Source organism: Lagenorhynchus albirostris, chromosome 19 (assembly GCF_949774975.1).
Source record: "Lagenorhynchus albirostris chromosome 19, mLagAlb1.1, whole genome shotgun sequence".
NCBI classification, from domain to species: Eukaryota; Metazoa; Chordata; class Mammalia; order Artiodactyla; family Delphinidae; genus Lagenorhynchus; species Lagenorhynchus albirostris.
The window spans coordinates 46,360,124-46,376,187 of NC_083113.1; the positions used below are offsets into that span (position 1 = coordinate 46,360,124).

General features: G+C 52.7%; 1 protein-coding gene across 1 annotated transcript; it reads left to right on the top strand.

Moving 5' to 3' along the window:
- Positions 1-11,790: 11,790 nt before the first annotated feature.
- On the top strand, positions 11,791-15,342 carry TLE7 (TLE family member 7). Its single transcript, XM_060132266.1, has 9 exons — positions 11,791-12,098; positions 12,221-12,243; positions 12,408-12,466; positions 12,962-13,174; positions 13,282-13,523; positions 13,722-13,863; positions 14,013-14,166; positions 14,721-14,794; positions 15,107-15,342. Exons 1-9 carry the CDS (start codon positions 11,791-11,793, stop codon positions 15,209-15,211), a joined length of 1,320 nt encoding a protein of 439 aa, XP_059988249.1. The 3' UTR covers positions 15,212-15,342.
- The last annotated feature ends 722 nt before the right edge of the window (positions 15,343-16,064 follow it).

A 16,064-nucleotide genomic window follows, 5' to 3' on the forward strand; every position in this document is an offset into this window, starting at 1 on the left:
TATGAGTAAATCTTTTTATTTTCATGCTATGGAGAAAAGCTTTCTAAGCATCAGATGAAAGCCAGAAACCAACCTGAGGGAAAATATTGATAAATTGACTTCAAAATGAAATATTTATGTTTTTGTTTTAAATAACCCCAAATAAGTTTAAAAGATAAAGCACAAAAAGTGGAAATACCTTTGTAAAATTTGTGATATAAAAGTATCATACAAAGAGGTCTTAAATTATGAGAAAATTAAATGACAATAGCAAGCAGCTTTTAAGAAGATATAAAAATGACTAATAAAGGAAGATGTTCAGTCTCAGTAGTACTCTAAGGAGTAAAAATTTAAAACAAGCATACAGTCACACATAGGAAGCCCTCCAACCTCTTTCCCACTGACAAGACAAACACAGAGACCCTCTTATAGATGCACAGCGTATCCCCACAGCACCCCTTTCCCCATACCTGCTGTTGTGCTCTCTGTAGCTCGGGAGGCCCGTGTTGGCTGGGAATGCTGTCTTGTGTACCTCAAAGGAGCCACTCCTGTCAGAAAGCTACTGATATGGTATAGGACCTCAGCAGAGTGTCCAGGGCCATTGTGTAAGTGACATTCCCCCCACCCCACCTGCATATGGGTGGAGGCAGATCCTGGAGCCCCCAGAACAGAGAGGAGGGAGCAGAGTCCTTCCCCCTGACCATCTGGCCCTGCTCCTGTGAGCAGCTCCAGACCATACAAAGAGACCCAGAAGTGCCCTGGGCCATGGGGTCCAAGTCCTTCATTTACTTATAGAGAAACTGAAGACCAGAGACGGATGGCACTGCCCCTGGTCACACAGCAAATCAGTGGCTGAGGTGGTCCATTACCCAAGCCAGAGGAGAGGTCAGAAGGCCATGGCTTACCCCAACCTTCCTAGATCATGAATCACCTCCAGATGGTCTCCAGATGTGACAGGGAAGATGGGGACTGGAAGTCCTGCTGTCCTGGCTCCCAGTGGGGTTTGGCAGTTTATTTGCTGTGGCAGGACCAAGGCAGGGACTCTAGGAGGGCTGAGAACCACTGAGGACAGGACCAGATGTTCCAGATCTGCCACCAATGTCCTGTGTGACCTTGGCCTCTGGGTCTCAGGCTCTTTCTCAGTGCAGGGTGGGGGCTAGTCCCAGGGCTCAACACCCTTCTCACCCAGTCGGTCCCTGAGGGTCTTCTCCCTCTCTGTAGCTTTGTTACTGTCCACAGCAGGTCCTTCTGTTCAGATCCCAAGGATACGAGGGTGAAGAAGGAAGATACCTGCAAACTCTCATGAAGTCATGTGGTCCCATGGCCCAGGATTCCTGACACCCTGTAGTCTTGATGTTCACTACTCCAGCCAAGAGCTGCCTGGATTCAGTGGAGGCCTTATGAGGAAGAACAAAGAGAAGCCGTGGCTCTGGATACCCTTTTCCCCTCACAAAGGCACCTCTTTTCTGAAAGGGAGCCATGAGCCTGGAAGGGTCAGGATTAAAGCAAGTTTCTCCCTCAGTCCAGGTCAGCATGTTCTGTCCCTGCAGCACAGGGCATCCTCCCACCCTGGCCTATCACCCTGGAAGGGGCCTCAGAGAACATCTGGTCCTGCCCTGTCCAGGTCAGGAGGGGAAACAAGCTCAGTGGAAAACGCGGCTGCTGCGGGGCCCCGGCAGGGCCAGGCAGCCTGGTGAGAGAGGTCCAAACACAGCTGGGAGGGTCCGTGGGTGGGTGGAGACAGGGCTTGGGTGTCATGTGCGGGGACGAGAGACTCAGGACAGCTCTCCCTGGGCTGGCAGCCCTCTCCTGGTGATGGGTCTGGAAGTTCTGAGGAGAGGCACCTGGACGCTCTTCTGTCCTCTCTGCCTCTTAGGTCTCCATTCTCCCCAGACCACAGCCCCACCCTGTATGCTATCCTTTCTCCTGACAAGGAACTGAGGACACCCCTTCCCTTAACACAGTCCATTCAATTCAGTTGAACATTTGCACGCCCTTCCACGGGCCGGGGTTTGCCAAGTCCCAGGGAACCTGAGATGGGGGAACCTCGGCCACATCTCCCCTCGGCGAGCTCCCCGCAGCCCCTTCCGCCTGCTCTCGGGCCCCATTCACACCACAGACCACGTGGTCTCAGCAAATCCAACACCTCACGTGGCTCCTGAGGCTTCCGCCTGGTCTGAGCCCCCTTTGCGGGGCCCTGCGTTTTGCGCCTGCTCCTGGGCTGCCCGCGGCCTGACCGGCCCTCCGGCTCTGGCTTTCCCTCCCACCGCTCGCCAGCCCGTGAACGCGCAGGCAGAGCCTGGGAGGTTCCAGTGCTCCTGAAGCGTGGCCCCCACCTCCTCCCGGCCACTGAAATCCCACCCACGCTCAGCCCGAGCCAGCCTCCAAGAAGCCCTCCCGGAAGCGCAGCCGCACGCGCCTCTTCCGGCTGGTTTCCTCAGCCCGCCACGGTAAGGGATCGTCCTGCCACAGATTTGGCGCGTCTGTCAGCCGTGCGTGGCCCGGGCGCTCAGGGCCCATGTGCTCCAGGCGGGGACCCGAGGCCCTGGGTTCCACCCCCCACCCCCGCCCTGGGCCACAGGCGCGCGGCACTGGCAGACGGGTGGCGGCCTCTACCTGCCGCCTCCCTCCCCGCCGGCCTTGGGCGCACGCCTTCTCGCCCTGGGACCCCGTTTTGGCCTCGAGGTGAGACGGAGTGGGGAGGCCGGGCCTGCGCGTTCAGGGCCCTGAGGCCGGCGCTGTGGGCGTGAGAAGCCATTACGAGGCACTGGCCGCCAGCCTGGGCCCCCTGCTGCCCCTGACGGCCGGTCCGCTCACTGCAGGGCGGGAAGAAAACGACCGCGAGGCTGCCCGGGTCCCCTCGGCGCGGGCCGGCTCTCCCTGCTCTGATCCCGCGGAGTGTCGCGCGCGCGGAGTCCTGGGGCAGCCGGTTTGACCTCTCCGCGGAAAATCTCCTGTGGATCCGCGGGGTGGCGGGGGTGGGTGGTGGTGGACACGGTCTTAGAGGCCCTGGAGGACTGCAGGGATCCCTGACCGCGCGGAGCCGGCCTGCGGCCGGGACCCCGTGCCCTGAAGGCCAGTCAGAAGAACGCACACAACGCATTGCAAACTTTTCTTAAAAGCAGCACAGCCTACTCCCCTCCCCCATCACCCATGAAATCTTGCTTAGAGGTCTATATTGTAAATGCACATATGTACAGCTGCTGCGAGGAGGGGGCAGTTGCCAGCGGGCCCCTGGGAGTGAAGGCCAGGGGCTTTGCTTAAACGTCCCTTGGGAGGTAAGAGGTCGATCCAGAATGGAAAGTGGAACGCAGGATTCAGAATGCAAGCGTTCGATAGCCAGGCCGCGGGCACGAGCTGGGTAGGAAGAACCGTACAAGATCGGGGAGGTGGGACCCGCCACCCTGCTTTCCTGGGAAGGGCTCCTGGGAAGGAGTGGTGAGTTGGAGGCTCCTCATGACAGGGAGGGAGGAAGAGAGAGGAAGCGCAGGAACCAGGGGAACAATGAGGAGTGTCCTGTATACCCGGAGAACTCTCCCCCTCCCCCTTCAGATTGAGCTCAGACAAAGGCCACCTACCCTTCGCTGGCCTCCCTGGTCTCCTCGGTTGGCATTGGGTCCCCTGCTCTGGGTCCTCCGCCAGCTTTCTGCTCTCACCTCCGTCTAGTCTTTACCACTCTCTGCCTTCTCTACTTGGAGCTGCTGGTTTACCGGCTCGCCTTGTGGACCGCAAAGGCATTGGGGGTAGCGCATTGGGCCAGGCCGGAACTTGCTTGGGAATAATTTCTGAGCGGATGATGTCAGTGAATTAGTAAGGGAAGAAGTGTTTTTTTGCCTGTGTTTATATGGTTTATACATTTTCATTCACAACAGGCGCCCAGGTCAATTCTCCGGGGGCTCTAGTGAAGAAAGAGAAATTCTGGAGTGGGAGAGCAGTATCCTGAGCACAACCATCGAGTGCACTGGGCTGTGAGCACAAACGTCTTACGGTCAAGTTAGAATTGGGTTGCTCTCCGATTGCCCACCAGAGGGCGCGCAAGCCCCTGCCCATTTGACTATAGCTGGCCAGGGTCTCGGCAGGGGTACCTGCATATGATTGGTTCTTCTCCTGAGAAAGCAAAGGTAAGAAAACCACCAGCTAAACTGTCTGGGGTTTGGTGGATAAAGAGGAAGAAGGAAAAAATGCTACTGGGACTTGCAAGGCCTCCAACTCATTGACACGATGTCTGTTTTTGTTTGTTTTTTAATTGTGGTAAAATACACATAACGTAAAATTTACCATTTTACCTGTTTTAAAGTGTACAACCCAGTGGCAGAACGTAGATTCACAATGTTGTGCACCCATCACCACTATCTAGGTTCAGAACTTTTTTATCACCCTAAGAGGAGCCCCATGCCCATTAAGCAGTTACTCCCCATACCCACTGCCTTCCACCCCCTGGAAACAACTCATCTGCTTTCTCTCTCTGTGGATTTGCCTGTTCTGGGTACTTCATGTAAATGGCCTCATACGATATGGAGCAGTTGTGTCTAGCTTTTTTCATAGCGTAATGTTTTCAAGGTTCATCCATGTTGTAGCATATATCTGTCCTCCATTTGTTTTTATTGGTGACTAACATTCCATTGTATAGACATACCACTTCTTGTTTATCCATCCATCCGTTGATGGACACTTGGGTTGTTTGCACCTGTTGGCTATTGTAAATAATGCTGCTGTGAAATTGGTGTAGAAAAATCTGAGCCTCTATTTTCAGTTCTTTTAGGTATATACCTAGGAGTGGAATTGCTGGGTCATACTGTAATTCTATGTTTAACTTTTTGAGGAGCTGCCAAACCGTTTTCCACAGTGGCTGCACCGTTTTACATTCCTGTCAGCCATGTGTGAGGGTTCCAATTTCTCCACATCCTTACCAACATTTATTATTTTTTGTAGTTTTGTTGTTGTTACATCCATCCTAGTGGGTGTGAAGTGGTACCTCATTGTGGTTTTGGTTTATATTTTCCTAATGATTACTGATGTTGAGCATCTTCTCTTTTAACTGGTTTCTCAGACTTGCCCCCTCCTCCAATCTTTACACTGAAGAGTAGGCTGAGTCCTTATAAAACACAAGTCTGATCATGTCTCCCCTAGTTCAGAACCCCTCAGTGCCCTCCCACCCACTCTCCCTAGATACAGCACACATCCCTGCCCTCCCTGCCCCTAAAACACACACCCTCTGTTCTCCAGCCTTTAGAAAACTCTTTAAAAGACACTTCTGCAAACCCTTGCACCTGCTGTTCCCTCTGCCTAGAACATCTTCCTGTGCTCTCCTCTGCCCCTCCCCCACTAAGGCCTCCCATCCATCATGTCTCAGACCTCCCTGGCTCCCCATAACCTTTCACGTCAGGGTTCTGTGCCCCTTCTCTGTGCTCCCCCATCACGCCCTCCCTCCCTCATCATGGCACTTTCCCCTCTGATTTGTAATTGCCAGTTCAACTGTCAGTTTCAAAGGCTGAAACCCACAAGGGTCAAGGTCAGGTCTGTAGGCTCAGCCTTGAATCCTCAGAGCCCAGCACAGCCTGGATCTCAGTAAAACACAGTGCAGACTGGTCACTTGGAGGGAAAGGTGATGGGCTCGTGGGTAGATGCGTAGATGTGTTTGATTGCCCACCTGGCCCCAGTCTGCTTCCTCTGCCTGGAAGTTCCTCCACCCTGGTTCAGACATTTTGGTCCTGCCACTTGGCCATATGCACCTGACTCTCATCCACGCACAGCCTGGGCTCAAGCCAGCGCCTTCATCCACAGACATGGTTGAGGGACAATAAGTCCATATTATCTTTCCACATCTGGGTTTTAAATTCCTTTCCATCTTAAATTCCCTCTTCTGTGCCCTGGACTTCAGCCATCCCCAGCACCTCAGGAATCTTCCTTTGTCACTTCTGTCCCTCCGTTCCCAGCCTCTGCAGTATCTCCCACCACTTATCTCTACCTTCTGCCCTATTTCCTTCCCTACAAAACCCTCTGCTTCGGAGATTCCAACCTTAGCTTTGGAATTGGAATCACAGCAGGAGGTCTGAAAAATCCCCATGCCCAGGCTGCATCCCTACTAATTAAATGGGAAAGGGGGGCACACAGCTACCTGCGCATGGGTACTTTTAAAGCACCCAGGTTACTTTAACTTGCGTCTTGAGTTTCAGAACCACTGTTCTCCTTGACCCTGTAACCCCTCAGGCTGCCCCATTTTTTCTTTTGTCCGAATGTCTCAGTTGAGTTCTCTGCACCCCGACTTCTATTCTTATCAGCATCTAATTCAACTCTTAGCAATCTAGCGTCTGGCCTAAGAGTGCCCAGAAAGCACCCCTCCGGGCTGCTGCACCCAGGTGGCCCCCTGTTCCTGTCGTCCTCCTCTGTCTCCCTGCAGCCTGGTGGAGGGCTGTGTGGGGTTGTGAGGACCTGGCCTCAAACCCTAACTCCAGCCCTTCCTTGCTGTGCCGTCCTGAGCAGGTTACTTAAGCTTTCTGAGCCTTAGTTTGCTTCAGTGTAAACCTCCCTCCTGGGTCAGCTCTGAGAGTGGGCTGTGATAATGCAGAAAATGCATGTCCAGTGCCTGACAATGCTCTCTGGATTATGCTCCAGACCCTAGGCCCCTTCTACAAACCCTCTTCTCCGCGGGCTGCCTTGCTGACCACTAGGTTCCCCCACTGACCTCTCTCACCTCTCTCTTTCTTTCCTCTTCCTCAGTCTCCTAAGAATTGCTAACCCTGAATGAGCATTGACTTGAAGCCTGACAGCATCAAAGCCCTGTTAACCTCCAGGTCTGACCACAGCTTGAGGAGGAATCTAAGATCCTCATCTCCATTTTATAGATGAGAAAACTGAGGCACAGGCTGGCAAGCTGTCAAAACTCATGCTGCTTGGAAGTGACAGGCCTGGGTTTCAAATCATGACAGTTTGACAGAAGGGCCGGGCTCCTCGCCCCTGCACCCATTGCCTCCCATTGAGAGAGGCCCAGGCCTCGGTCCTGGACCCTCTGTGTTCCCTGCAACCCTTTCTAGATAGTGCCAAGTTCCTAAATTTCATAGATCTAGATGTGAAAGGTAAAATAGAGAAGCTGCTAGAAGAAATAAAAGAGCACAACATCATGACATTGGGGGCAGCAAATATTTCCTAAACAGGATTCTAAAATAACGAACCTTAAAAGAAAAGATAAACTGGATTGAATTAAAATTGAGAACTTTTTTTGCTAAAAAAAAAAAAAAAAAAATCGAGAACTTCTGCTCATCTAAAGACACCATTAAAAGAGTTAGAAAGCCAGCCACAGAATGGTAGAGACATACACAGTCTGCACAGCTGACAAAAGGTTCATATCCAGCATAGAGAAAGAGCTTCTACGATTCAACCCACTTTCCCACAGACTTCCTTGTAAACATCATATAGGCCTGGATTTGGATCCTGGCTTTTCCACCTGTTTAGTGAGATCTTGGACAAGTCTCTCTGAGTTTCTGACACCCTAAATTAATTCTCATATTTCTAAATTGGGGATCAAATCCATGCCGGTATCCCACATTGTTGTGTTTCCTATGGGAATGAAAAAAGAGAGAATTTTCCAAAAGTGGATCATGTATCAGATGGGGGGTTACGTGTATATATATCAAGACCACCGCCAACCCCTATTCCCTCCTCTCAGATTGAAGCTCCCCAAGGACTTGGGCCAGGTGTTAGGCTGATCTCTGACACTGTGCACAGGACGTGGTACATTGCTCAGAGTATATGGGAGCACATATTTAATACATGAATGGGCAGGGAACAGCATTTCTGGATGAGGGAACAGCATGAGGGTGGAAATGTACAGTCAAGTACATTGGGGGTCAAGTTAGGGTATAATCACAGGAAAAGTGAGAACACGCTGGATGGGGATGGATCTTAAATACAGGCATTGTCTGGAAGGCCCTAGGCAGCCATTACAGTTTTGGGGACAAGGGCTGTGTACAGGAAGGGGGAGAGAGAAAGGGAGAGACAGAGAGCTTTAGAGATTGGAGGTCAGGGGTGGTAAAAGATTTCTTTCTAAGCAGCAGCCAGTTCAGAACTTCTGCTTCAAAAGAAGGAAGCCGATGAGTGAGAAAAAACAGAAAAAGAGTGCGTTCAGTGGGAGGGGTGGCCAGTGGCCGGAGGTGAATGAGGGGAGCAGAGCAGGAGAGGATCTGGCCTCACCACCCCTTCCTCTCCTGCCAGAAAGGGACCACCAGACAGAGTGCTTCTCCAATGGGGTCCCCAGACCAGCAGCCCCAGTGTCACCCTCATCGGGGAGGTTGCCAGAGATACCAAGTCTCAGACCCCACCCCAGACCCACAGAAAAAGAATCTCCTGGGGGTGGGCCCAGCGCTCTGTTCTAACAAGCCCTCCAGGGAGTTCCGAGTGCTGCAATGTAAGAATCACGATGAGGCCACCGCAGAGAAGAAAGTCTTCGCTGGTCTTCCCTTTCAGAGACACTGGTGAGAGATGAGAGATGACTGAGCCGGCCTCCCCAAGCAAAGGGGATTCACCTGGAGATGAGACTTTGAAACTGCTCTTGGGTGCAGCTCAACCCGACTCCCCATCTTTGCACAAACACTGGCTCTTGTGGGGCGCCCAGAATCCAACCCAAAGACTCATCCCCTGAAAAATGTCTCACTCCACCTGGCCTCCTGCTGTGAATTTACTTGGTACACCCCGTCTTATCCCAGGACTCAAGTGTTATCAGAACTGGCAGCCCCGCAAGTGGCTGCGCGGCGGGTGCTGGCTGAGGCCACGCCCGGTAATTGATGAGCCATTCAGGGCCCTGCACCTGACCCAGGTTCTGACCCAGGGCTTGATTATCAATTAGTGTAAAGTAGCAGCACTGCAGGGGAAGGGGCAGTACCTGGGTGTGGGAGGGCGGACCGGGGCTGGAGGAAGGTCTTCCCAGCGCACTAGCTGGGCGCAGTTCTGACCTCCCATCTCCAGGGTCTGACCTGCCTTCAGAGGTGAGTTGCATGCTGTGGGGGACTGGTGAGTGCTCGTCTCACTGCCATGAGTTGCATGCTGTGGGGGACTGGTGAGTGCTCGTCTTGCTGGCAGGGTGGACCCCAGCCCTAGCATTTTGTGTTGAAGCTTGAGAAAGAAGCGTTGCCTGTGTTCCCAGCTCTGAGGGTAGAGTGGAGAGGGGAATCGGTGATACTGACTCTTCCTTGTACACTTTCTAGAAAGCCTTGTCTTATTCTTAGGATGAAGTCCCCCTCACCCATGGAATCCTGGTTAAATGGCCTCCCTGTCTTTAAGGTTTACCCACACGTGAGCCTGGGCTGCTGCCCATCTCTCTTTGCCCATCCTCTTCACCCTGGGCTGGGAATGTGTGTCCTCCGCGCTTTCACCCTCCCCGGGGCCGAGGCAGCCCCGGGGTCCCAGTTCAAGGAGACTGCTGCGTGTCTGGGCCAATTTGCTAAATTATTTAAACAAGTAACTAAGAATCATGAGGACCCCAAATTGTCAGTTGGGGGAAGATGACAAAGAAAGGACTTGGTTGAAGAAAAAGGCTCATGGCCCAACAATTTTAATTTAGGTTTAAATAGCCACAGATATGCAAAAACTATCCCAAGTTCTGCAGTGACAAATCTTCCTCCCATTCCTCTTTCCTACTTGCCCATTTCTATTCCCAAGGGCAATGCCCTTCTTAATTTCTTATGTGCATACAAACATATGCAAAGGTAGGTTCTAATTTCCATCTTTTTACAGCAAATCTGTGCATTATGTGCATTGAATCCACCCCTCCCCCATTAACTGACCTTGGGATTTTCCATGTCCAGATGTAAGTGTCCTTGTTATTTTTAACAGTTGTGTCATATTCCACTTCATGCATATACTGTGACTTATCTCCCCAGGCCCTTCTTGTGGACTTTGGGTTTGTCATCTACTGTCGTAAGCGATGCTGTGATGCTTCCGTTTAGACATGGATTTTTATCTGAGGGCACCTTTAGGATAAATTCCTGCAAGTGGAAGTGCTGGGTCAGAGGGTAGCTGCATTGTCACTGTGGTGGATATTGCCTTCCTCCCTCTGTTGGGGAAGTAGGAAGCAGACTGCTGAGAACCAGACAGGGCAGAATTTGAACCTCTTCTCTGTGCTTTCTAGCTATTTGCTCACCTGCTCAGAGCTTCAGTGTTTAAAACCTGTAAAATGTGGCGCACACAGTTGTGTGGATGAAATGGGACCAACTATGTAAAGTATTTGGTTCAGGGCCAAAGACACAGTGAGACCTCCAAGTGTCAGGAGGAGTGGAGTCTGGCCATATAGCTGCCCTCACATCTTGCCAAGGGCAGGCAGCCTGGGTACCCCCGGGTGTCTGAGAGCCAAGGATTGAGCCTGGTCTTCAAGGCATTGGTTCCAGTTGGAGGATCTTCTCCCCAGCCTTGCACATCGTCTTCTCCCTGGAGCTGCTAATACGTCCTGAGAATGGAGCACTGGGTCTCCTCAGGGCCTTCTGGGGATAGCTGTTGGGCAGCCTGAAGGAAGGCATTTGGTCTGCCTTAAATCCTCAAAGCTCTGGCCCCTGGCACAGCCTCCAAGTAAACGCACTCTCTGCCATGTATTGAGTGTTTGCCACTGGCCTGATATAATTATGAGTGTTCTACACGCATGACTCCATTCAGTTCTCAGAATTATCCCCTAGGATGGGAAAGATTAAGTCACCACCAGCCAGACTCTTCATCATTCTGCAGCCTTGCCCCATCCAAAGGGAACGTCTTGTTTGCAGGACCGCTGAGTTCTTCCATGCGTTCCCCTCTGGGGGGTACGTGGGGCAGGGTGGCAAGAGACACTGCCATGTGTGTGCAGTTTCCTGTTGCCCTCCTGTTTCTTTTTCTTTCTTAATAGCCATTCTAGGGGCTTCCCTGGTGGCACAGTGGTTAAGAATCCGCCTGCCAAGGCAGGGGACACGGGCTCGAGCTCTGGTCTGGGAAGATCCCACATGCCATGGAGCAACTAAGCCCGCATGCCACAACTACTGAAGCCCACGTGCCTAGAGCTGTGCTCTGCAACAAGAGAAGCCGCTGCAGTGAGAAGCCCGTGCATCACAACGAAGAGTAGCCCCTGCTCGCCACAACTAGAGAAAGCCCACGTGCAGCAACGAAGACCCAACGCAGCTGAAAATAAATAAATAAATTTATTTTTTTAAAAGTTAGCCATTCTTCTTTTTTTTTTAATATTTATTTATTTGGTTGCATGGGGTCTTAGTTGCGGCAGGCAGTTGTGGCATGTGGTCTCCTTAGTTGTGGTATGTGAACTCTTAGTTGTGGCATGCATGTGGGATCTAGTTCCCTGACCAGGGATCGAACCCGGGCCCCCTGCATTGGGAGCTTGGAGTCTTAGCCACTACACCACCAGGGAAGTCCCACCTCTTGTTTATTTTACTTGTGGCAGGGGTTGGGGGTGAGCCCTCATTTGAAAAGTATACGGTCAGATTAAAGGGTGAATTTGATTTTAGAGGATGGGAAATGCAGTCTGTGTGTCTAGAAGGAAAAACATAACTTACCTGGTACTAACATCTCAAAACGTGCGTGTGAAATTTTACCCTCAACACCATTGCTGCCAACATGTAGTATCACAAGTTAGTTGGTGACCAATCTTTTGAATCCTCTCCCCCAGAGGAGTGTTCTCTGAGCCTTCTCAGTAGACCTGGAACATTGTGTCTGCATGTCAGCATCTTTTCTCTCTCTTGCTACAGGGCATCGGGACGAATTGGAAACCCAGGATCTGAGTGACGGGCTCATTCCTCTAAGCCCTCGAACCTGGTAGCTTAGGTACTTCATCGATCAAAGACCATGAGTGAAGAGAAGGAAGAGGCCTCGTTCAGTATACTCACAATTTATGATGAACCAGAGAAGAGGAGGAATGTGCCCGAGAGCCCTGGCATTTCCTCCCAGCACGAGCACCATGCACAGTCCCAGCTGGGCGAAGCGTGTGGTCCCCCCGAGCAGCTCCCATGCTCCCCGAGGCAGCATGACCTGGCTTATCAGGAGATGAGCTGTGTGAGCCCACAGCAGTGGGCCCCCCAGGCCCTGGACAGATCTGAGCTGCAGGCCACTCAGCTCTCCGAGGCAGAATCAGAAGAAGCAGAGCCTGGCCTCAGGTAGGTCTCGCCTGAACAAGACTGGTGGGGGGAGCGAACTGTCTCGGGGAGAGGGATCCTGACACAGAGCTCTCCATCCATCTCATGCCCTGACTCCTCCCTCTCTCCTCTGTGTGTCACAGCTCCCCACCAGGATCCGAGGTCGGTAAGTCCCAGCTGGGACGGTGCGGGCAGGCATGGCTGGGCATTGGATGGGAGACCTGGAACGAGCTGCTGGGTGGAGAGAGCAGTCTTCTCCCTGGATCCCGTGACGCTGTTGCTGCCAGACCTCCTCTCTCTGAGTGGTTGGCCGCTGGTGTCTCCCTACAGGTCAGCCTTGTCCTTCACCTCGTCCCAGTGAAGAAGTCTTGTCATTCCTCAGAGCAATTGTAAGTGTCTTTTTTTTTTTTTTTTTAAACATGGCATCTTTCCCTTCCTGTTACCCCTGGAACAAGAAGCCCGTAGGAAGAAGGTGAGGGCATGCGGTGTGTCCACATCCTCACTCTCTCTCCCATAGGTGGTGGGTGCACTGGACTTGCTGCTTCTTTGGACCCAAGCTACCCTCCTCCCATCACCAGTGTGTAGGGCCTCAGCTGACAGGGTCACTTTTAGAGCTACATCCTAGGAGACTCTGAGCCAGGCTCTGCTCTCATTGCTTATACTCAGAAGTGTCTCAAAATGTGGCCTGTTTATGAGGGAGGCCATCCTGGGCTAGTGCAGAAGGATGTCAGTGGTCTGGGGACCCCAGCTGAGGACACAGTCCCGCCTGAGGGTCAGAGAGGAGCTGTTGGATGCAGGGTCAGGAATCGAGTCAGAGGACAGGGAAGGCTGTCCCCCATGGATGAGGACAGGTCAAGGCTGTGACCCTTTCATGGGCACCCCAGCCTCCCGTTCCAGATGAAGTGGTGGTCAGGCAGATGACCCCACATAAGTCCTGGAAGGTTGGCAAACTCCGCCATGGAAAGAAAGTCCACTCCCTGGCCATCAGCAGCTCTACTCACCACGTGTACACGTGCGGCCATGGCTACATCAGGGTGTGGGATGAGAGTGCCCTGCATGCCTGGGACCACGCCCCCCAGGCCCAGCTGAACTTACAGGTGAGGGGTCATGCAGAAGGCTCAGGGAGCCTAGATGTGACCTGTGTCCTAATACTTGGAGCCCATGCTTCCAGGAGATGATTTGAGAATGTCACCCATTCCTACAGGACCGTCAGAACTGTGTCCTCACCTGCAAGCTGTCCCCTGATGAGCAAAGCCTGATCACGGGGGGTCTGTCCCAGACCCTGACTCTCTGGGACCTGGCGCCCACCCCTCGCATCAGAGCACAGCTGGCCTCCACAGGCCCCATGTGCTATTCCCTGGCTGTCTCCTCCAACGCCCAGATCTGCTTGGCTTGTTTCAAAGGATTTGTTGAGATTTGGGATTTGCAGAACCAAATCTTGATCAGGTATGACCTGGGGGAGGGCTGGACGGTGAGGCCTTGGGGAAGCCTGGGCCTCTTTTCCGACCTCACTCTCTCCTCTGCAGTAGGACTAGGTGAGTTGGTGTGGAGGACGCATTTGGGCTACGTATCTAGGGGCTTCCTGGGCCCGAAACTTCTGAGGGTCCAAGCAGTGCATGAACCTCTGAGTTGTTTTCCCGCCAGGAAGCACGAAGTCCCCATGTACGGGTCCCGATGTGTGGACATCACGGGCAATAAGTTCTGGACGGGAGGTGAAGACACCAGACTGTATTCCTGGGACCTGAGGAACTACCAGAGGCTGCAGCAACACGATTTACAGCATGAGGTGCCCGGACGGCTGCGGCTGTGCTGAGTGCAGTCCCCCTGGGGACTGGGAGTCGGTGCCCGCAGGAGCAGAGTCCGAGTTTGAAGAGGTGGCCACGAAAGATGGCTCTGGCAGCTTTGTGCGCTGACCCCAAACCTCCTTCCAAACAGATCCTCAGCATTGCCCACGACCCCAGTGAGGAGTGGCTGTTGGTGGGCCTGAGAATGAGTGACATCGTAATCCTGCACACACACCGGAGGGAGAAGTTTAAGGCTGTCCTGCAGAAATATGTCTACCACCACAATCTCAAGTTTTCCTCCTGTGGTGAGTGAGCAGGCAGGGGACACCTCTGGGTGCCCTGTCACCTGACAAGGCATCTACTCACCTGTAGAGTCTGGGCCCAGCCTTATTTCAGGCTCTTAATTCCCCCCTTTCCAGCCCCAGCACTGGCCAGGCCAAGGTCCGGGGCCACCTTCCCACTGCCCTCACCTCTGCTTCCTCCTGTCACCGGTGTTTCTCCCCTGCCAGCCTGACTACCTTTCCTCCCTTCTTTTGCTGCTCACCCCCTCTCCTTTTCTGGCTCTGTCTGTAATGGTAGCTTCTTATGTGGAACCACAGCCCAAAGACATCGGCAGACAGAAGATGCTTGAAGCCCCATGTGGCTGTCCAGTTGTTCATTGCCCCTCACCACAATCCCGGGAGTGGCAGGAGGAAGCGGGCAGATGAGGGAATGGTTTGGGTCATGTCTCTGAGTTGTATAGATGGGGAAACTGAGGCAGAGAAGGAGTGATCCTTTCCCTGGTCTAGTCGGGAGCAGAGAGCTGGGACTGGAAGGCAGGCTTGGCCTCTGGCCCCTCCATCTGTCTTTCCTTCGCCAGGGAGCTATTTTGTGTCCACACTGGATGAGTCGATCCGCTGCATAGCTGCACCTTCTCTACAAAGATTGTTTCAGGTACTGGATGGAGGCGTGCCCAAACCCAGGCAGCTGGAGCTTCCAGCCCCAGCTCCCAGTTGGTCGGGCCCCAGAAATAGTGCTGGAAAGTACCTCTGAGATGGCAAACAGGGCCATTGAGTACATCGAGGGAACAAGGACTCAAGGTCCTAGGAACTCCTGGGCTCCACCTTGAGCCCTGAACCTGGCCCGGTCTCCAGACTGGGCCTCAGGTCTACACGGAGCCCTGAAACAGACCTGCGTGAAGTGTGCATCTCTGGCCCCAGTCTGGCCCCTGCATATCATTCCTCTGTGGCCTCTCTTTCCCTCCAGGTAGAGGAGTCTACAGACATCCTATGTTGTGATGTGTCTTCCGACAACCAGTACCTGGTCACGGGCTCCAAGAACAGTGCCACTGTTTACCAGCTCTTGTATTGAAACTTGCAAGCCACGGTCCTGCTGGTGAAGACCCAAAGAAGACCAGCGTGCTCGGAGGGTGATCTCGGGGTGCCAGGCAACTCTAACACCTCCCACAGCCCCACCTTCTCCTCCCTGGCCGGTCATCTGTCCATTCCCCTCCCACCCAGCACACACCTGGCCTGTTCTCCAGGTTTTTATTATGTAACTTAGGGATTTTTTCCTTTGTTATTTTTTCTACCACTGATTTCTTTATTTTGTAATTGATAAAATGGAAAAGCAAAAACCAAAATGGCTTGGATACCCGGTCAGTTCTTTCAAACAACAAACTCATCGTGATGGGTTGCTTATGCCCCCTTTCAGCAAATTCCAGGTTGGGGAAGGAATTTTAGACCAGACTTAGTTTCGTTTATAACTTTTCTGGAATTCTTGGACTCTTAAGAAAGCTCAAGAAGCAACGTATGTCCCTGTACAAACTTTCAGATTGTATCAGCGTGTTGGTAGACCAACAACACCCAACTCTTGACGCAGGTCAAGACTCCAGTCACTGGTCTAACCATATCCCAGGAAGAGCTGTCCTCTTAACTACCTACTTCGTGAAACCTCGCTTTATCTGAGGCTTTCAAAGTCCCGATCCTAATTCTGGCATTTTGTGCCGGTCAAAAGCTGCCTGTCTCTGTTTCCGGGCAACTTCCTCACGTTGGTGGGTGTGATATTTTGTCTGGCCTTTGCCAGGCTGAAAAAGCCCCAGCTCCCTGAACCAAGCCATATAGGCCTGCTTTCTGGGCTTTTCCATCCTCCCGCCTCTTTGCTTGGTGTTGGCATGGCTGAGACAGCTAGCTGTCCACTAACGTTTGTCGCTTAGAGTTCACCG